This window comes from Pogona vitticeps, chromosome 1 (genome assembly GCF_051106095.1).
Source record: "Pogona vitticeps strain Pit_001003342236 chromosome 1, PviZW2.1, whole genome shotgun sequence".
Taxonomy (NCBI): domain Eukaryota; kingdom Metazoa; phylum Chordata; class Lepidosauria; order Squamata; family Agamidae; genus Pogona; species Pogona vitticeps.
Genome location: NC_135783.1, coordinates 337,457,297 through 337,476,314, shown reverse-complemented (window position 1 = coordinate 337,476,314; position 19,018 = coordinate 337,457,297). Strand labels below are relative to the sequence as shown.

The window sequence follows — 19,018 nt, the reverse complement described above, 5'->3', positions numbered from 1 at the left end:
TGAAAATGTTGGCTAGTTTTCTCCTCTCCATGATAGTTGAGCTGGTTAGTGAGTCACTAATCAAGGCTTTGCCATCACTGTGACATGTACATTTTGCATATTTGGCCTGCAGTTGCTGTACCATGTGCTTATGTTTAACTGTCATCCATACAACATTCCCCATGATGTTACTGGCAATCAACAAAACATTATCCTTAGGCTCACATAATCTTGTCAACTTTCTGTTTGTTTTTTTGGTATTTGTCTGTGGCAGAATCAGGCCTCAGGAGGCAATCCTAAAATGTATGTGAGGAACACTTTCTCTCCTTGTTTGAAATACAGTTAAGGATCAAACAGGTAACTACGGGTGAAGCCCTTTGTATGGATGCCAGTATATAAGTCAGTCTGAACACTATATTTAGCTGAAACACTGAATTGGGTGTGGAAATGGGTGGCCCTCCTGAGCTTGTTGGGTTGTACTCTTTAACTCTGTCCAGTACAACCAATGGCGAAGAATGATTAGAAATGGAATGGCATAATTTGAGGGCCGGCCATTCTCCACCTCTGTAATAACTTTTGATTTAGCATTACACAATTTAACCTAGCATCAGCTTTCACTGCATAATTTTGTGATGGGAAGTATTCCAGATGAAAGGACAAGGGGGAAAATGGCCAGTGTATGTTGCATGAAATCCATCTTCACTATTTTAGGTCCTCAAAGAGGTTCTACGATTATATCCACCAGCTCCAGGCACAGTACGCTGGACAGGGAAGGAGAATGTCATTGAAGGGGTTAAAATTCCAGCAAACACCACCCTGATTGTGAGTATGTTCAATGGGCTGCAGCATGTGGTTGTCCAAAGCACTTTATTTATTTATTTATTTATTTATTTATTTATTTATTTATTTATTTATTTATTTATTTATTTATTTATTTATTTATTTATTTATTTAGCTTATATGCCACCCATTTAGACGTAGTCTACTCTGGGCGGCTCACAAAACGCAGAATAAAAACAATTAATATCAAATAACAATTTACGGCATTTACACAGAACAAAGTAGATAAAAATAGAGAAAAAGAGGAAGTTACATAGTATTGGTATTTGGCCCCAAATGTCCACTGACATAACTGAATTGTACACCTAAGGCAATGAATATTTGCTATGATTCCAAAGCCTGCCTGAAAACAGGAACAAGTGATAGCAGATGCTGAACTTGGTCTCCTAAACCATCTGTCTTTTGGGGGAGTGATGTAAATAAATGGTAAACAAGTCATGCTTAGATTTTTTTAATGTTGTACTTATTAAAATGTAGTTTCATAGATTATATATGTGTTTTAGCAGTCCCCTTTTGACTTATAGCAAAATGCTTTCATTTAAGTGTATTTTTTTCATATCTTCTATATTTATTTTGCTTGTTTTATAGTAACATTTGTATCCCACCTTTCTGTGGGGAAACAAAGTTTTGGAGGCTATCAATATATAAAATAGTCTAGAAGAGTTTCAAAGTCAGTCAAATTTTTTAAATGGCAGAAATAGAAAGGTGGGGATAGAAGATAAGTGCCCACAGTAATAATATCGTGATTCTCCAAGCATTTCAGAGCAGAGTGTCTCTGAGGAGATTATTCCAAAACCTGAATGCCAAGATGGAAAAGACAACCGCCTTCTTCCTTCTATGCTATATATCTGTGAACTTTAACGACCTCTGATCTGAGAAAAGTACTAGAGCTTACAAATGTAGTAGGAGGCAATTTGAAAGGAACCTGGGTCGGGTTGGGCATCTTGGTGATGTTGGACAGCAATTCCTATCAGCCCCAACTAACATAGTCAGTGCTGAGGGATTAGAGGAAGACCTGGAGGGCCATAAGTGCTCAACCTCAGCTTAATCTGTAAGGCAGGCCTTCCTAACTTTAAGTCCCCAGATGTCCTTGGACAACTCCCAGAAACCTTTGTTTGCACAGCTAGTTATGAAGGTTTCTGGGAGTTATAGTCCAGGAACATCTGGGGATCCAAGGTTGGGAACTGCTGTTCTAAGCAAAGTCTAAAATAGCATTCATTCCAGGAAAAGGGTGTTATTGTGTTGACATGAAGTAAAAACATATCCTGAAAATGTAAACAGAAATCCATTATACTCTGCATTTGTCTCTTGCATATATCCAGCTGCCTCCCATGTGCAAATTTTAATTCCCCTTTTCCTTTGGCAGTTTAGCTCATACATCATGGGACGTATGGAAAGATATTTCAAGGATCCACTGACTTTCAATCCTGATCGATTTAGCAAAGATGAACCAAGGTGAGGCTCTGTCTTTCTTGCTCTCACTGGTCTGAAGGGCAATTCGAGGAAAAATGGCTGCAGATGCTTTCTCCTTCATTTTGTCTGAGGACATCATGTATACATCATAATTTCAACATCCTCAGATATTTTCCTTACCCTCACTGCTTCTTGTGCTGTTTCGTCTGGTAAGGATATATGGGCATCTCAAAAGTATTCATGTATTTTTGTACCTTTTTGGTTGGTCTAAAATTGTGTTACCTGAACATGGATTTGGAATCTTTCTTAAAAGCAACATATCTTCTTTACAGGTGCTTCTCCTTTAATACACATAACAATATGTAAGACTTTTCATGATTCTGGTGAATTGTGACACATCCAGCTAATTTTTAGAAGGCCTAGTAGAAAATGTCAGACTTCTACAGTGGAGGAGATGTCTTTGAGTATGTTGCAGCTATAGAAAGGAGCAAATTTGCTGTGTTTTTGTCATTTGTTTCGCATTTCCCTCAGTATCTCTTAAAACAGGGGTCCCCAACCGCCAGCCCGCAGTCTGGCGTCGGTCCGTGGGCTTCCTTTAACTGGGCCGCGGACACGGATCTCTGCCCCCCCGCACGGATGCACAGGGGTGTGTCGTGCTTGCGGAGGGGTGTGTCAGGCTTGTGGGTGGGCATGTTGTGCTTGCGGAGTGGCGTGTCGCGCTTGTGTGCATGCGCACAAGCACAACACGGCGACCCGCAAGGGCTACACGCCCACACACTCTCAAAATCTCCTTGGCTTATAATTTCAGCCAAAAGAGGAGCAGCGGCACCTACTTGGTGAGCACGGGGCTTCCTCCCCGCCTCGTAAGGGCTGGGTCCCACCTGCCCCCCTGAAGCACCCACGTGTCCAGAAGGAGAGCCCTCTCCCTGCCCGGCAGTCTTCTCCCTCAGGGGTTTGGTGCCACCTGGGCTTCTGCTTTTAGGTCTCTCCCCCCTCCCCCGCTCGTCACGGGTCACCCGAGGCTGCTGCTGCTGTCACCTTGTTCTCTTTGCAATTGAGGTGAAGGAGGGGGCCCGCTCGCAACCTGGCCACGCGCTTCTCCTTCCTTCCGACTGGCACGACTCTGCTCCCTGCCCAGACGTGCTGTGGGAAGGGGTGATGACGAGAGAACAGCCTTCTCGCATGCGCTCCCCTCCCTGTCTCCTTTCGCAGCCTGCCGCGGAGAGCTTACGCCCGTCCATCTGTCCGTCTTGACGGTCTGTCGCTCGTTCCCTCCCTCTTTCTTCCTTTCCTTTTCCTTTCCTGCTGTTGCTTGTTTGCCACCGCCAGGGCCAAAGAGCCATGGCCAACAAGGAACAAACAAAGAGGAAAGGAATCTTGGTACCTAGTAGAACAGAACAAAGCCTATTTTATATTTATTTCTTCCATGTAGGCAGAACACAACATATTTCAAAATATATTGTTATTGTCACCCAGTAGTTGAACATGTGTAGCACCAAAGACTGAAAGGGAGCAATTTTCCTTCAGTGTGAGTAGAATTCTTTCTTCAGGCCTTGATGTAGTTTAGTTGTATGTAGGACCTGCCATGCACCACAAAGAGCTCTACCATCCAATACTTCACCCTTCCTTTCCATTCCCCAGTATATGACTTCTGAATCACCCATCCCCTTCTGCCTAATCAAGTGCAGACTGAAAGAGGAAAAAAGGAAATTCAATTTTTAAGCAAGGAACATCTTACTCCAACATGTCCGATTGAAGAGACAGTGGTCTTCTCATCCCTTTCTTATTAGAGGCTGGATGTCATTGTGGCCATTCTGACCATGCATGCAACAACTCTAAACAATAATATTGTGTTGTATTCAGACCAATAATTGATTATTCTTCCTGCACTGCTTCTTCCACTGATTTTACCTTTTACCTGTATGATCAGCGGTAACAATCTGTCACAGATTGCTGCAAATACCATCTCTATCTGCAACTCTTGAAAACTTCTGTTTAAAATTTATAAGGGCCCAAACCTTGGATCTTTATACTTTCTCTTGGATCAAGAGAAAGAGGAGAGCTTTTTTTCTTATGTCCAAATGGGAATGCCACTAGTTTGATGTTTTCTTGATAAATCAGCAATGCTGATCATGTGAGCCCTGTCTCGATAATTCACCTCTTGTATGATAAGAGGCAGAATCAGTAGAAAATCAGTATAGTGTCAGGCCTGTGATTATTCTTGTGGATATCCTACATTTGGAGGGGTGGGAGATGGAACTTTGCCAGTGGCAGTCAGGACTGCTTTTGGGATGAACTGTAGAGCTGTTAAAAAAGAATGCAAGAGAGAAAATGTAGAGGAGACATGTAAACTGTCTGGAAAGCATTTAAGAATTTTTGTAGTTAAAATATTCTACTATGGTCCCTTGTTGACTATTGACACTTTGGAATATACTATGAATTTCCAAAACACTGTAGATTTATTTCACATGATATTTTAAAGTTCATGAAATTAATATTCAGTGTTTTCCTCCACCAGTTATTTAATCTCTGCCCACCCACTCCTGAAATAGACGGACACAGGTGTTGGAGTTAACTAGGGCCACACTTTATTGCTTTTAATTTCCAATCACTCTCATCCTGTAGAGGGGCCTGGATGTCATGTGGATCCCTGGGGCAGGCTCTAGGGGTATCTCTTACCCCCTCTCCAATCCTAAGTGGGTGAGTCCCAAGCCCCTGGTCAGAGCTGTCCCCTGAACAGCTCGTACCCAGTTGGCCACAGACTGGGAAGAAAAAAACTCCCTATCTGCCATCCATGCAATTGTCTAGAACTAAGACATGCAGTGGATGGGACTATGCCTTATCCATCCCTCATCCCAGCAAGTGAAACGCTAGATCCTGATTGCTGTGATGCTGGGTGCAGTAGGACCCCATGTGCTTTTTGGGAGCTCACTGAAACCTTCTCTTCCACACTACCTGACAGTTTGACCTATTTAAGTGTGACTCGAATCTGGAATAGCCCTCAGAATCCTATGGGTAAACTGTGTGGGATAGGCAAAAATACATCCACCCACCTTTTATATGCCAATCAGGTGAGACAGACCCAAAATTCCTATCCGGCCCCGAAGCGACCACCTCAGCCAGAGTGGACCCAGGGGAGGCAGGCTAACTCAAAGGAAAAAGGGCTGGCTGGGGGCAGAAGGATCTTATAATTGCACCAACATCCAGTCCCAGCATAGCCTTGTGGGAAGCGCCAGTTGGTGCCTCTACCTGCCTATGTCAGATCAGGAGATGTGGGAAAAATAGTTCCAAGCCAGCGTAGGAATCCATGCTGGCAGAGGTATACATTGCCCACCAGCTCCAGAAATACAGAGATGGACTCAAGTGTTGGAGTTACCAGTAACTAGGAACACACTTGTGAGGGGCATGTTATAAATGGTGTGAGGGATTGGTTAGGGCTGTTGGGCATGTGAGGCATGGAAGGGATGAGGGGAGTGCATATTGGGATGCTTTTTGTCCATGTGGGGCAGAGGAGTCATTATGTGGCATGGTGTGGGATTGGGAGGGGAGGATCTCCTGTAGGGAAGGAGGTGGAGCTGGGAAGGAGGTGGAGTGTGTACGTATGAGAGGGGAGTTGGGTGGGTCTAGAGGTGATGGGTTTTTTTAGTATGTCTGGGTATGTGCATATGAAGACCAATGATAGGGGATTGTGGGTAGGAGGAGAAGAGACATGTTCTGTCGGTTGCTGGAGGGAAGCAGGGAGGTGTGGGGAGGGCAGGCCAATGTGATAGTGGATGAATTCAGATGTAGGGACTGGGTGGGGGGGTGAAGATTGGGTTAAGAAGTGAAATGGAGACTAAATGTGTGAAGTATATATGGGAGAGAGCAGGTCTGGATAGGACCTTGTGTTCCTCCCAAACATTTACTTACCTCTTCTGCCAACAACCTATTTTGTTGTTTAGTCATTAAGTCGTGTCTGACTCTTCGTGACCGCATGGACCAGAGCACGCCAGGCCCTCCTGTCTTCCACTGCCTCCAGGAGTTGGGTCAAATTCAAGTTGGTAGCTTCGATGACACTGTCCAACCATCTTATCTTCTGCTGTCCCCTTCTTCTCTTGCCTTCACACTTTCCCAACATCAGGGTCTTTTCCAGGGAGTCTTCTCTTCTCATGAGATGGCCAAAGTACTGAAGCTTCAGCTTCAGGATCTGCTTTCCAGTAAGCACTCAGGGTTGATTTTCTTCAAAACAGATAGGTTTGTTCTCCTTGCAGTTCAGGGGACTCTCAAGAGTATCCTCCAGCAACAGAATTCAAAAGTGTCAATTCTTCAGCAGTCAGCCTTCTTTATGGTCCAGCTCTCACCTCTATACATTGCAACTGGAATAGCCATAGCTTTGTCTATGCGGACCTTTGTCGGCAAGGCGATGTCTCTGCTTTTTAAGATGCTGTCTAGCTTTGTCATTGCATTCATCCCAAGAAGCAAGCGTCTTTTAATTTTGTGGCTGCTGTCCCCATTTGCAGTGATCACGGAGCCCAAGAAGGTAAAATCTGTCACTGTCTCCATATCTTCCCCTTCTATTTGGCCAGTGGCCATGATCTTAGTTTTTTTTTATATTGAGCTTCAGACCATTTTTTGCACTCTCCTCTTTCACCCTCATTAAGAGGTTCTTTGATTCCTCCTTACTTTCTGCCATCAGAGTGGTATCATCTACATATCTGAAGTTGATATTTCTTCCAGCTGGGGGGGGGGAAACACAACCCCCCCCACACACAGCCAGCCCCAGCAGAACACATGGGGCTGGGGAAAAAAACACAAAAACACCCTCCACATACACACAGCCAGTCCGAACGCGATGGGGCTGGGAAAAAATACACACCAAAACACAAAAAACATCACAGCACAGGAGGGAAGGCAGTAACACTGGAAAAAATAAACGAAAAGTAGGTTTGATCTCTTACCTGGTTGGTGTCTTGGCCTGTATAAAGAGGCAAAGTTGTGAAAATGGAAGAAAATAAACCAAAATTAGGTTTGCTCTCCTACCTGGTTGGTGTCTTTACTTGTATAAGGAGGGAAGGTGATAAAAATGCAAAAAATAAACCAAAATTAGCTTTCATCTCTTACCTTCTCAGTGTCTTTACCTGAATAAGGAGGGAAGGCAGTTAAAATGGAAAAAAATGAACAGAAATTGGTTCTGATTCCTTACCTGGTCAATGTCTTCACCTGCATAAGGAGGGAAGGTGGTAAAAATGGAAAAAAAATAAACCAAAATTTGGTTTGATCTCCTACCTGGTTGGTGTCTTGGCCTGTATGAGAAGGGAAGGTAGTAAAAAATAAATAAATCTAAATTGAGTTTTGATCCCTTACCTGGTCAGTACCTAACCATAAGATAAGGTGTTTTACCTAGAAGATAGTTATGTGATATGTCTTAACATTTATAAACCACTATCTCTTTAAATTTTGAGCACGTAATTAACACTATGAATATGGAAATAAATACAAGAGATATTAACCCAGAAAGAGAACTATTAAGCTGAACAAATCAATAGATCCTGGCATATTAACACATTAAATGGGTAAATATTTCAGACACAATAATCTTTGGAACCCTTCAGACTCGGAAACAGTATGTAAAGAGGTCTGTTGTTCATTTCTGAACAACATAAACAAAACATTTTTTCTAATTATGGTTACTAAGGAGGGAGATTAACCAAATACAATCTAATGAATGCTAGGGATGAAATATGCAGATTAATCATGCAGAGTGGGCAAATATTTCAGAAATGAAACAGAAATGTTTCATTTCCAACTACACCCATGGCTCCATCAGAAAGAGGGCACCCAGAAAAGGATCCTCACAAATGCTACTCTTTCCAATCTGTTATTGAAATCCAGTTTACATCTGGCTGCCTCCTAACAAACCCATTTATCTCCATTAAAAAACAACAGCAACCTCTCAAAAGTACCACATCAACTGTCCTGCCAGACTTCACCACCTTAAACCTACACTACCTAGGCAATGCCTTAACGTAGTTTCTAGAGCTATAGACAAAACAGGAAGCAATCCTGTCCGTTGATACAGAGTACATCTCTATAAACTATGAACCTGAATGGCTGAGAAAGTCCACAGTTAGGCCCGGATGAAAGGTAAATGTAAGTAATTTTGAAAAGCCAAGGTCTCTCTAACTCACTCTGCTCCCAATGGCTGTTGAGGCAGGAAAGCAGCAAGTGGGCAAAGACCAACTGTCAAGAGCTTAGAGCACTGTTGCTCCAGCAATCATGTGACCTCAGAGGTCATGTGACACCTTCTCTCATTATGACCTCAGTGGTATGTCAAGAGTTATTTAAATGTCTCTCACGCTCTTAAGCCCAACCAGGCTGCTTGCAAGAGTGAAATAAATGTCCTGTGGATCATAATATTTCTGGATGGGCTGCTGTCAGGCTGTTTTTTGTTTGTTTGTTTGTTTTTCTTATCAGCTCATACATGATGAGTAGTATCTCCAAATGAGTATCCATTAACTATCTTAATTAATGTCATGGAGCTATTTACCTACTCCTTTTTAGGTCAAAAGTCAAGAATGGAATATTAGAAGATGTTGGAGAACTAACCGCCATTCAAAGCACTATTTATGTCACAGAACCCTAGTCCAAATTCAGAAAATGTTAGCACTAAAGTAAATTTTTCTTTCTTTTTCTCGTCCTGGTTTAGGGCACAATCCTAACTAGCCAGGCTGGCCTTAGGCTGCCTGAATCATAACCTCACAATTAAGAGGGAGATGCCTGTTAAAGGTACAGTGTGCTATTTCCCCCAGATGCAAGTCCTTTCTGCAGCTGCCATGAAACCCATTGCAATACTGGTTAGTGCCGTAGAAAGCTCAGCCCCTCCTAGTGCATCTGGTGCAGTCAGAGTGCCCCCATGACATCTACCTTTCTCTCATTTAAATGTGCACCCACTCCACTGTCTGAGAGAACCACAGGAGGCAGCCAAAGAAAACTTGTGTTTATTGATCTATAGGATGGCCTCACATTACTCCCTCTTTCCCCTGCCCTAGCTCATAATTAGTGGCAAAGTTACTGACTGGAGCTGTGTAAAGTTATACTTCAGGCAAGAATTCTTCGGCTGTGCTTTCCAGGGATCCTATAGTCTGTTGTCCACCTGACACAGCTCTACACAATTCTACACAACTGTACACAGTTCAAGGCCTGGCCCTTTCACTGTCCATCTTCCTGCTCTCCTTCCTGGTTAGCTAATGTTGAGTATGTACTTGGACTCTCCCTTCTGTTTTTACTCATGATTGGGCAGCTTGGGTGCCTTCTACAATACAAGATTTGTGGCTTATGAGGGCCAGCTTGAATTCCTACCACTGTCAGTCCACCTGCCCCTTACCTGATGGGGGGGCCAATTTGAATCCGCCCCACCCTCGCTTCTTGGCTCATGATTGGTGGGGCCAGCTTGTATCCATCCCAGTGATATCTTGCCAATGCCCTACCTCCTGACTGATGATTAGGGCACCAGCCTGTATCCATGCCAGTGTCTTCCCAGCGCCCTCAGCCTCATGAGTCATCCCATTCACACAGCTTATCATTGGCAAACCATGCATTCCTTCCCACCCTTCCCATCATTATCAATGAAAATAGGGTTTGTGTTCCTCCCTGAGCATGGCCCTGAGCTACCTTATCTAATAGAGAAACTTGACTCAGAGTTGTTATCTCTCCTCAGAAGCACTCTTGTATCTTAGACATGAGTGTCTAAGTAAGCCTTGTGGCACAGTGGTTAAACCGCTGTACTGCAGCCAAAACTGTGCTCATGACCTGGGGTTCAATCCCAGGTAGCGGCTCAAGGTTGACTCAGCCTTCTATCCTTCCGAGGCTGGTAAAATAAGTACCCAGCTCGCTGGTAGGGCAATGTGTAGCCTGCATAATTAACTTGTAAACTGCCCAGAGAGTGCTTGAAGCACTATGGGGCGGTATATAAGCAGCACGCTTTGCTTTGCTTTGAGTGTGACACACCCTTCCATGAGTTTGACATGCCCACCTGTGAGCACGGGGTGCCCCCGCCCCCCAAGCGGTCCTCGCACAGAGCCCACACCCCCCAGTAGGATCTCTGCTCTCTAGTGGCCAGTTCTGATAATGCATGTTACCATCCTGTCTGTCTGTCTGTCTGTCTGTCTGTCTGTCTGTCTGTCTGTCTGTCATATTCGCTATTGTCCATGGTTTTCAGTATCTAAGATGGGGCTTGGGACCAATCTCCAGCTGCTATGGGGGCGGGCTACTGTACTTGACAAGTGCTCAAGGAAAAGTGCTCATCCATTATTTAACAGTAGCTCAGTGCTAGTAGGGAAAGCTGGCATTCTTGATACTTATGCAGACCTGCTCTAGAGGTTTTTTCAGTGCTTCACAACAGGTTTTTAGTTGGCATGGGAGTGGAAGGTGGCTTCTTTCTAATTGTTCTATTGGAAGTAGTTTCGTCAGTGACACCACTACATTTGACCTTAGCACTAAGCAATTAGGTTGCATGTGATGGCTGCAATAAAACTAATGCATGATCTAAATGGTTCCTACTTCTCTTGTTTTTTTTTAGACCATACTTTTGTTATTTCCCATTTTCCCTGGGACCTCGTTCTTGCATTGGGCAGATATTTGCACAGGTAAGTGAGACAGTCATCTCTAAAGCTACCAGGCCTCCCTAAAAGCTGGTACCTGTCCATTTAAAACTCCATGACACCAAGAGAGAATGTAGCACATCTCTTAGTGAACCACCTGTTTCACTCCAGTAATGATCCAATTGCTCCTCTTCATCTCCTGTCCCTTATGGGACAGAACTCAAGCCCTACTAGTACCATGAGCTGGAGGAAAGCTAAGTGAAGATCTCATGCCTCGAGAGTTTAAGAAAGAGAAGCAACATCACCAGGAGCAGCGAGTCCAAATCTTGGGTCCCCAGTTGTTGGACTACAACTCCGAGAAATCCTGGCCAGCACAGCTGGTGGTGAAGGCTTCTGGGAGGTTTAGTCTAAGAACATTATGGGGACCCAATCTTGAAAATTGCTGATCTAGGGACTCCCAGTGTTGGCTTTCTTAAAATTGTATATGTTACACAGTTACAATAAATTGATTGCATTTTAGCTGCCATGGTTCAGTGCTGGAATTTGTTCTTTAATGAGATGCCTAGAATTCTTGACCAGAGAATGGCCACTTGGGAACGATGGCAGAGATTTTTAAGCCCCTTTGCTGACATACAAATTCTAGAATTCTCTAGGATGGAACCAGGACAGATAAAACAGAATGAAACTGCTCTTGTCTCAGTTGGTACAGTGCCTTTTATGCAACCTTCCATCTTTTTTTGTATTGCATTGGGGTGGAGGTAATGGTAGTTCCCATTTGAAGTTGTTGGCTATAATGACAGTCTCTCAAATTGGTGCTTTAGTTAGCAATATTAAAATAATAACAATGAAGAGCTCCAGCATAAAAGCAGATTTCTTAAAAGATTACTCAAAGAGAAAAGAGTGGATTTTAAAAGAAAAGTCCGATGGTGAACTCAGTCCTCCTCCTTCCAGAAAACGGTCTTCCACCTGATAGAATACTTTACTTGAATAGTGAGAGCAAGGACTGGTAGAAGTCAGCAAGCCATAGAAATGGAGAGAGCCTTCTGAATTATAGATAAGAGAAAGCAGCTTCCCCGGTGTGTTGAAGTACAAGTCTTGCAACTACAACACCCGCTTTCCCCATGAATGAGCCGTGACACATAAACAACAGGAAACTAAAATGAATATATGAATGGAAATGAATAAAAAGACAAAAGCAGAGAATAGACTGAGTTAACCTGAAGAACTTTTACAAAGAATCAGAGCTGTGAAAGCTCTCAAGGTTGAGGAAGAGGCTGAAACGTCCTGAAAGCGTATTGAATAAAATGAAGGTTAAGCGATGCTTCCATGAGAATAATGTTGACAAGATAATGATAATCAAAAGGAAAAAAAAACATGAAGGTCCTGATTGAAGTGGAAGAGCTGAAGTAGATCATTTAGTGGTATGCCTGAAGCAATTATTAACAAGTGTGATTGGTTCCCTTGCCAACTGGGGTGGCGGCGGTATTTATATGACATAGCATATCATGGCAACATAGAAGGCTGGAAGCCGGTATTTTGAGAATCTGCATACTCTTGAATGCACTTGGAAAAACAGTAGCAATAGTTTTTGCTAATCTAAAATAATCTGGTATTTTAAAAAATTACATATTTCTCTAAACAGAATCAAAAGAACGTGCTCTAGTCCATGGGGTCACGAAAAGTCAGACACGACTTAATGACTAAACAAACAAACAAAATATGTGGAACATGAAGGCTGAAATTGCTCATTTTATGTTATTGAGTGGTTTTACCATTGCCAATCCCTGGGAGTTTTTGTGACCAAGAAGAGATTTCTGCCCAGATCTCCTAAATTCTAGACCATCACTCTGTCCTTCACATCACCCTGGCTGTATAAATATTTTTATTAGTGAGGTATTTAAAAAGTTCAGATTGTGCATATCACTGCTAATAATCAAACCCTGACATCTGAGCATTCAGCCTGGAAACAGGCGGTGCATCACGACCTCCCCCAGTTTGAAGAGACCCTTGTCCAGAAGGCCGAGGCAAAGAGGCAGTCCCGAAAGCAGCAAAATCAGGGAGCTGGACGGGACAGATTGTATTTGTCCTCAGTGTGGAAGGAATGGTCACTCTCAAATTGGCCTCCTCAGCCACACTAGATGCTGTTCCAAGTCCTCCATACAGAGCATGTTACCATAGTCTCTCGAGACTGAAGGATGCCTAATCCTAAATCCTAAAATAATTTGGTTAGAATACTGAACTCGAGTCACACTTGCCAAAAGAACCCCAGTTATACTGATTTGGCTGGCTTTTTAGATCTTTATTTTTCACTCACATGATGCACAGGCAACATTGATTCATTTGCCCTGGCAAGTTGTTTATTTCCGCCTCACTGGGAGGGTTTTTAAAAAATTATTCCAGTGATGAATCACTTCATTCTTTTTGTTTCAGCATGATTGAATGCTGTCGATTTATTTCCTTTGCAGAGGAGTTGGGTTTCTGGGTACTGTGGCCAATTTATGGCCACTGCGCTCTCACCCTTTTTTATTATTATTATTATTATTATTATTATTATTATTATTATTATTATTATTATTATTATTATTATTATTATTATTATTATTATTATTATTATTATTATTATTATTATTATTTAAAGGGGTGTTGGTAAGCGTCTTGTTTTCACTAGTTGTGGCTGCTCCTAGCAAAAACAACATGAATGCATGTTGCTCAAAATGAGACAGCTCAAAGGAGACATGCTCCCCCCTCCCTTGCAAGTGAAAGAGGGCTAGAATATATATGCAGTACTGTATATATATAAAAAAATTCAAATTTCCACCCAGCCTGCATCTCACCAACTTTACCCCAGTCACTCTTTTCCAACATAATCAACCTCATTGTTGAGTCTGTTGTGAAGATATACTGACAAAATTTTATATGCCTCTCTAAGCTCCTTAACAAGAATACTAGGTTTAAAAGGTAATTGCAGTAAATAAGCACCGACTGCTCACTCTTCCATTTTTCTCTTCACGGCAGATGGAGGCGAAAGTGGTCATGGCCAAATTTCTGCAGAGGTTTGAATTCCAGCTGGTTCCACCACAGAGCTTTAGAGTTTTGGACACAGGAACACTGAAGCCTGCAGATGGCGTGGTATGCAGGTTGAAACCACGATGTCATTAATTAAAATTCAGTGGAATGTTAGAACCCATATGGGGAAATGTTGAAGGATATTTAGTCCACAGTCAGTGTGATTCGGTGATTTTGGATTTTGAGGGTGAGGTGGCATCTGTGGCCGCCCTTCTTAATATTCAGCAGCTTGTTCTTTGCCCTTGTATTGGTTGCCTGTATATTTCCCTTTGTCTTTGGACCGAATCCAGAACACCACATGAATTAAAGGCTGCTGCTCCTTTTCAGGCAGGGGTGGGTGGAAAATGACGACAAAGGAGCGGCAGAGACACCTGGCAGTGGACTCCTTGCTGGAATGTGGCCTTCATGGCTCTCCAGCGTTTCCAACGCCTAAATTTGCCCCTGTTACTTAAAGTGACAGACCTAAAAGGCTTACTCCCTATTCAGGTGTTCAGAAGGAAGCTAATCTGAAAGTGTGAGCAGGAGGTTCTCTAGCCCTGTTCCCCCGTCCCCCCAGCTGTTCTTGTCTCCATGTAAAAAAAGAACAGCTTGAAAAAGAAGTCATCTGCAGCACCTGGAACCTCTCTACAAAATCAAGAACACAGACAGTCAAGAACAGTTACATGGGGAGATTCCACTTGTGGCAGAAACCTTCCTGTTGAAGACACTCTGTCTTCCCAAAGCAACAGGAAGGGGTGGAGTCAAAACTTTCCTCACACTTTCAAGTTAAGGCTTTTTTGAATTGCCAGAATAAGATACCATCTAGAGGGCAGTAAGTTCTTCATTCCTAGAATAGGTAGAGCAGAACTGTATCAAGTGGAAATTCACTCATAGGGAATAAATAAGGAATTGGAATTATATTTTGCACTTTTAATCAAGAGTCTGCCCCCTGATACATTGTCTTTGCTGCTTAGTCTGTTTTTCTGGATATCTGAGTAGCCAGTTTTCTGGAATGGTCAATATGTAGCCTGCATAATTAAATTGTATGCTACCAAGACAATGCTTTAAGCACTATGGGGCGGACAGTATATAAGCAGCACACTTTTTTCCCCTTTGCCTTCAGCTCACTGAAGGAAGAGCATTATGGAAATGTTGCACCTTGCCCATGAACATAGAATCGCCCCCATAATCCTCAGTCCTGTCTATACTGGTTAAGGCTTGATGGGAGTCACAGGCCCTAAAGTGTGAAGTGCCACAGTTCCCCACTCCATGATCGAAATGACATAGTTTCCTAAACTTTCAAAATATCTGATGCAACTGCTATATGGCAGGATTACTGTTCAGACTTTTGAAGTTGCAGAGCACTTTAAAAACGCTAAGCTTCAAAAAGATTGCCTTCTTTTCTGTTCATATAAAGTTGACTGAGAGCACCTACTTGAGTTGATCATGGATGCATAAAGGAGACAGGCTTGGGGGCTTCTCCTCAGGGGCAGTTTATTCTTGTTAGTCATTAGCCGCCTAGAGTGGCCTTTTAGGCCAGATGGGCGGGGTATAAATCAAATAAATAAATAAATTTCCAGAGATTAAAAACCAATATGAAGGACAGATGAGGGGTATTAGTAGCACTTAAGTTTCTACAAGCTCCCTGTACTTCCCAGCTAGCAAGTGAAGTGGTGAACAGATTCATCTGAGAAGCAATCCTTAAGAGGACCACATTATTCATACCAGATTGCAGGCTTAATCGAAAACCTGTAGCAGCAGAATTGAAAGAGTTGAGTGAAATTTAATAAACTATTCAATGATTTAAGGGAAATTCAGGAGTTTGAAGAAAAACCTGAGAAGCAAATGGAAATGGTTTCATCTGATTTTTGAGAGGGAACTGAGATTGCACAAGTGAAAGAAAAAGGAATTAGAGACTGTGTAAAAGGAGAACTGAAAATACACTTGAAAGAAAATGGCGGTGGTGTATGTGGGCAGAAAAGCAACAGCAGAGGCTATGAAAATTGTCTTGAAAGAGAACTCACCATTATTGGATTTGAAAATAATAAATAGTTCAATTGTTTAGCATCAGCAAAAATAGATGGATTTAAAAAGAGTAGAGACTGAAATATGATTTAAACATAGTTGAAATGTATTGAAATACAAATTGACTGTAATGTATTCTTTGATATTAATAAAATATTAAGTATAACTGGGTGGAATTCATAAACACCATTCTGTTTATAATGGTGTTTATGCAGCCTTCCCAACAGCCATTACTTAGCTTTACCTCTTCTTTTCCTTTTGTCCCATCTTGGATTTTTGTAGCAAAATTGGGCCTTAGTTTTTAAATCATTAATGTTTTCATTTATTAGATTTGTATCTTTGGGTTTTTTGTAATTTTTGTAACCCACTCAAAGTAGACATGTTCTAGATGGGTGGTACGTATATAAGTCTAATAAAATAAATAAATTATGTCTTCTGATGAGGATTTTCTTCTCCTGCTGTCTTGCAGTCAGTTCTGAACTGTAGGAAGTGACTAGAGAAAGAAATGAGTAGCAGTAAAAATGTCTGTTAATTTTAAGGTGCCACAGGACTCTTGTTTTTGAAGCGAGTCACCTCCCAGTCAAGCATGGTAGTATCTGATCGCCATCTAGTGGCAATCTGGGTGATGATAAAGCTGTTTTAGTGGATTTGGAAGGAAGGAATATGAAAACGTTTAATGTTGTTTGCTTTCACACCATGGCCTTTTAAATGCTTCTGAGATATTTATGTTGCAACACGGCACTGGAACAACTGTATTTTCCCCTTTAAAAATAGTGGTTTCACATCATGTGGTTGAATGTACCAAGCCAAGGATCTTTCCATAGCTTTAAAAAAAGCTGAACAGTAACTTTTCACTCAGAGAAAAGAGGAAGCTTATTAAGTGTTCTAGCTAAAAGCTAGGAAAGTTAGACAGAAGAGGAAGAAAGGGTTTCTTCCAAGACTAGCATTCAGTATATTTTGAGAGCACTTAGCCAGGGTGGGTAGAAGAGTCAAGGCAATCTGTTTATCTATTGTGGTCTCCTGAGGTACCTCCAGATGAACATGCTTTCCTTTTTATGAGAAGGTGAAGGCCATTCCCTTCAAGTCTGAGGTGTTCCTTCTTTTATATTGATGTGGGTAAGTGGGGACTTGGAAACAAATTCTCCCCCATCTTTGCACCCTTGGAGCTAGTTTCAGAAGGTGGTGTTGCTTCTCGTTGCCCTATCCTTAATGACTGGTTCATACAACTGAAGCTGGAGCAGGGGATGTGTTGCAGCTACTATCATCCTGTACTAAAGGTTGGCAACTGTGTTCCTCTGGCCATTTTTGAACTACAGGGCTGATGGAGGGGTTGTAAAGCCCCCCCCCCATTAGAAGGCCCACACATTGCCTAGACATCTTTAATACCAACAGTGAATTTATTGTCTGCGTGGAGCTTTATGGAGCTGAAATAGGATAATCTGTGCCAGAGAAATACAGTTGTAAGATCAGGTAAATTCCAAGTTCTGCAGAAGTGCAAGCAATATTTAGGGAAAGGAAGACCCAACTGGGAGTCTTAGTGGAGATGGGAAAGAAAACAAAACTAACCCAATGAGGTAATGGAACATAAAGGAGAATAGGAAAAACCATCACAGCAGCCTGGCTGTAGCAGTCAACTGCAGCAAGTGGTTATCATTTTTATGGAACTAAGCTAAAGACGTGTGCTCCAAGACAAAGGTTCGGTCATACTATTTCCTGTTCCTCCAGTTCCTGAGATTCAAGAATGCATCGGTTGCTTTAGCCCCATCCTTATATATATATAGCATATTGTAAGTGGTGCACAAAAAGAAAAGTGAGCTGAATGGCAGCCTATACCCTCCCATGTTCAATAGTACTTGTTCCCTAGTAACAATAGAATCATACACATTAACTCTGCAGTAAACATTGACTTCAATGGGAGTACCTAATGCCGTTCAGTTGTTCCTTTCTCTAGAGTAAAGAAGTATAGATTGCAGAACTGCCAAGAAGCACCTGCCTTTAAACCATGTTGGACCTAGTTCGATACAGATGTACAATCACTCTGTAAATCAGTTTATGTACCTTAATTGTTGCTGGAAAGGAAATGTTACTGCTCATGGTAAAACAGTTGACCCTTTCAGACAATAGGATGACAAAGGGGAGAGCAGAGGAAAAGTAATCGGAGAACCTTGAGTTAAAAAGAAAAAAGAAAAGGCAACATTTTGATCCTTGAATACAGCATTCTTGCTTCACCAAGCATTCAGTGAAGCAGAAAATGCCACAAACATTAACTGCAATCTTGTTACCTTTGGCTTTAACAATACAGGAAACATGAAGTGTAAAGCCAGCATAGCTTTGTCGTGTTTTGATGTTCCTCCTTTCATTCCTGTCCATGCATTAAAAATATATTGGCCTTGGCAATCCTTAATCTCGGTTTCCTGTGTTCTGTGCCTCAGTAATGTTCTTTACATGTTTTTTCCCTGCAGTTAATGATGTTTCCATTTTCTAGTTAAAGCACAGTAAAAACCATCATCTGGAAAGAATGTGTTCAGGACTGGAGGAAAGAGATTGGCTAACCAGTTTTGTTCCAAGTTGCCCACCGCCCCATCTCCCTGGAATTTTGCTGCTCAGTCAGCATGTTATCCTCTTAGCTGATTGTCAAAATTGAAGGATGAAAATCAGAATGGTAGCTAGAAAACACATGCAATGTTCTGCAGTGCAATATGACTATTTGTACAGTTAAAGTGACTATCTGTGAATTAAGGGCCCACAGTAGATGTTTGCACATTGTTATTGCTGAATGAGAGAGCAACAGTGATCTTGTGTGGGCAGAGCTATTCAACATTCTATAAGGCAATTCTAAAAAGGGGTGAAGCCCAAACAAAAAATTTTCTCTTTTAAACTGGGCTTCGGATCAGCACCAAGTCTGGGACAGTTGTAGCAGACAGTCTTCTCTTGCTGTTTCCCAAATTTAGGGAAGTTTAGGCAAAGGTTTTTCAAGTTATGATTTTTGAAAAAGTGTTTTGCCCACTTTCCCAGTTCAGACAAAGGCGACTGTAAACGTTCCCAGAATTAAAATAGCTCATTCAAATTGAAAAGACCAGTCCTGCTTATCATGAAAGAGAATGGTTGGTTCTACCAACCATTTTTTTTAAAATTTG

The 19,018-nt window shown here is 42.1% G+C and overlaps 1 protein-coding gene across 2 annotated transcripts in view; it reads left to right on the top strand.

Moving 5' to 3' along the window:
• The window catches only part of LOC110089661 (cholesterol 24-hydroxylase), a 33,363-nt gene extending 15,078 nt beyond the window's left edge, over positions 1-18,285 (top strand). Inside the window, exons 12-15 of one of the 2 annotated variants that reach the window (XR_012082658.2) lie at positions 691-801; positions 2,191-2,274; positions 10,790-10,856; positions 13,827-18,285. Coding sequence is in view for 1 of the 2 variants with exons in the window: in XM_072986643.2 (XP_072842744.2) it covers positions 691-801; positions 2,186-2,274; positions 10,790-10,856; positions 13,827-13,970 (411 nt within the window). In the remaining variant the exon portion in view is untranslated. Of the gene's footprint in view, positions 1-690; positions 802-2,185; positions 2,275-10,789; positions 10,857-13,826 lie in introns of both variants that reach the window. The other variant, XM_072986643.2, reaches the window with a different exon arrangement.
• The last annotated feature ends 733 nt before the right edge of the window (positions 18,286-19,018 follow it).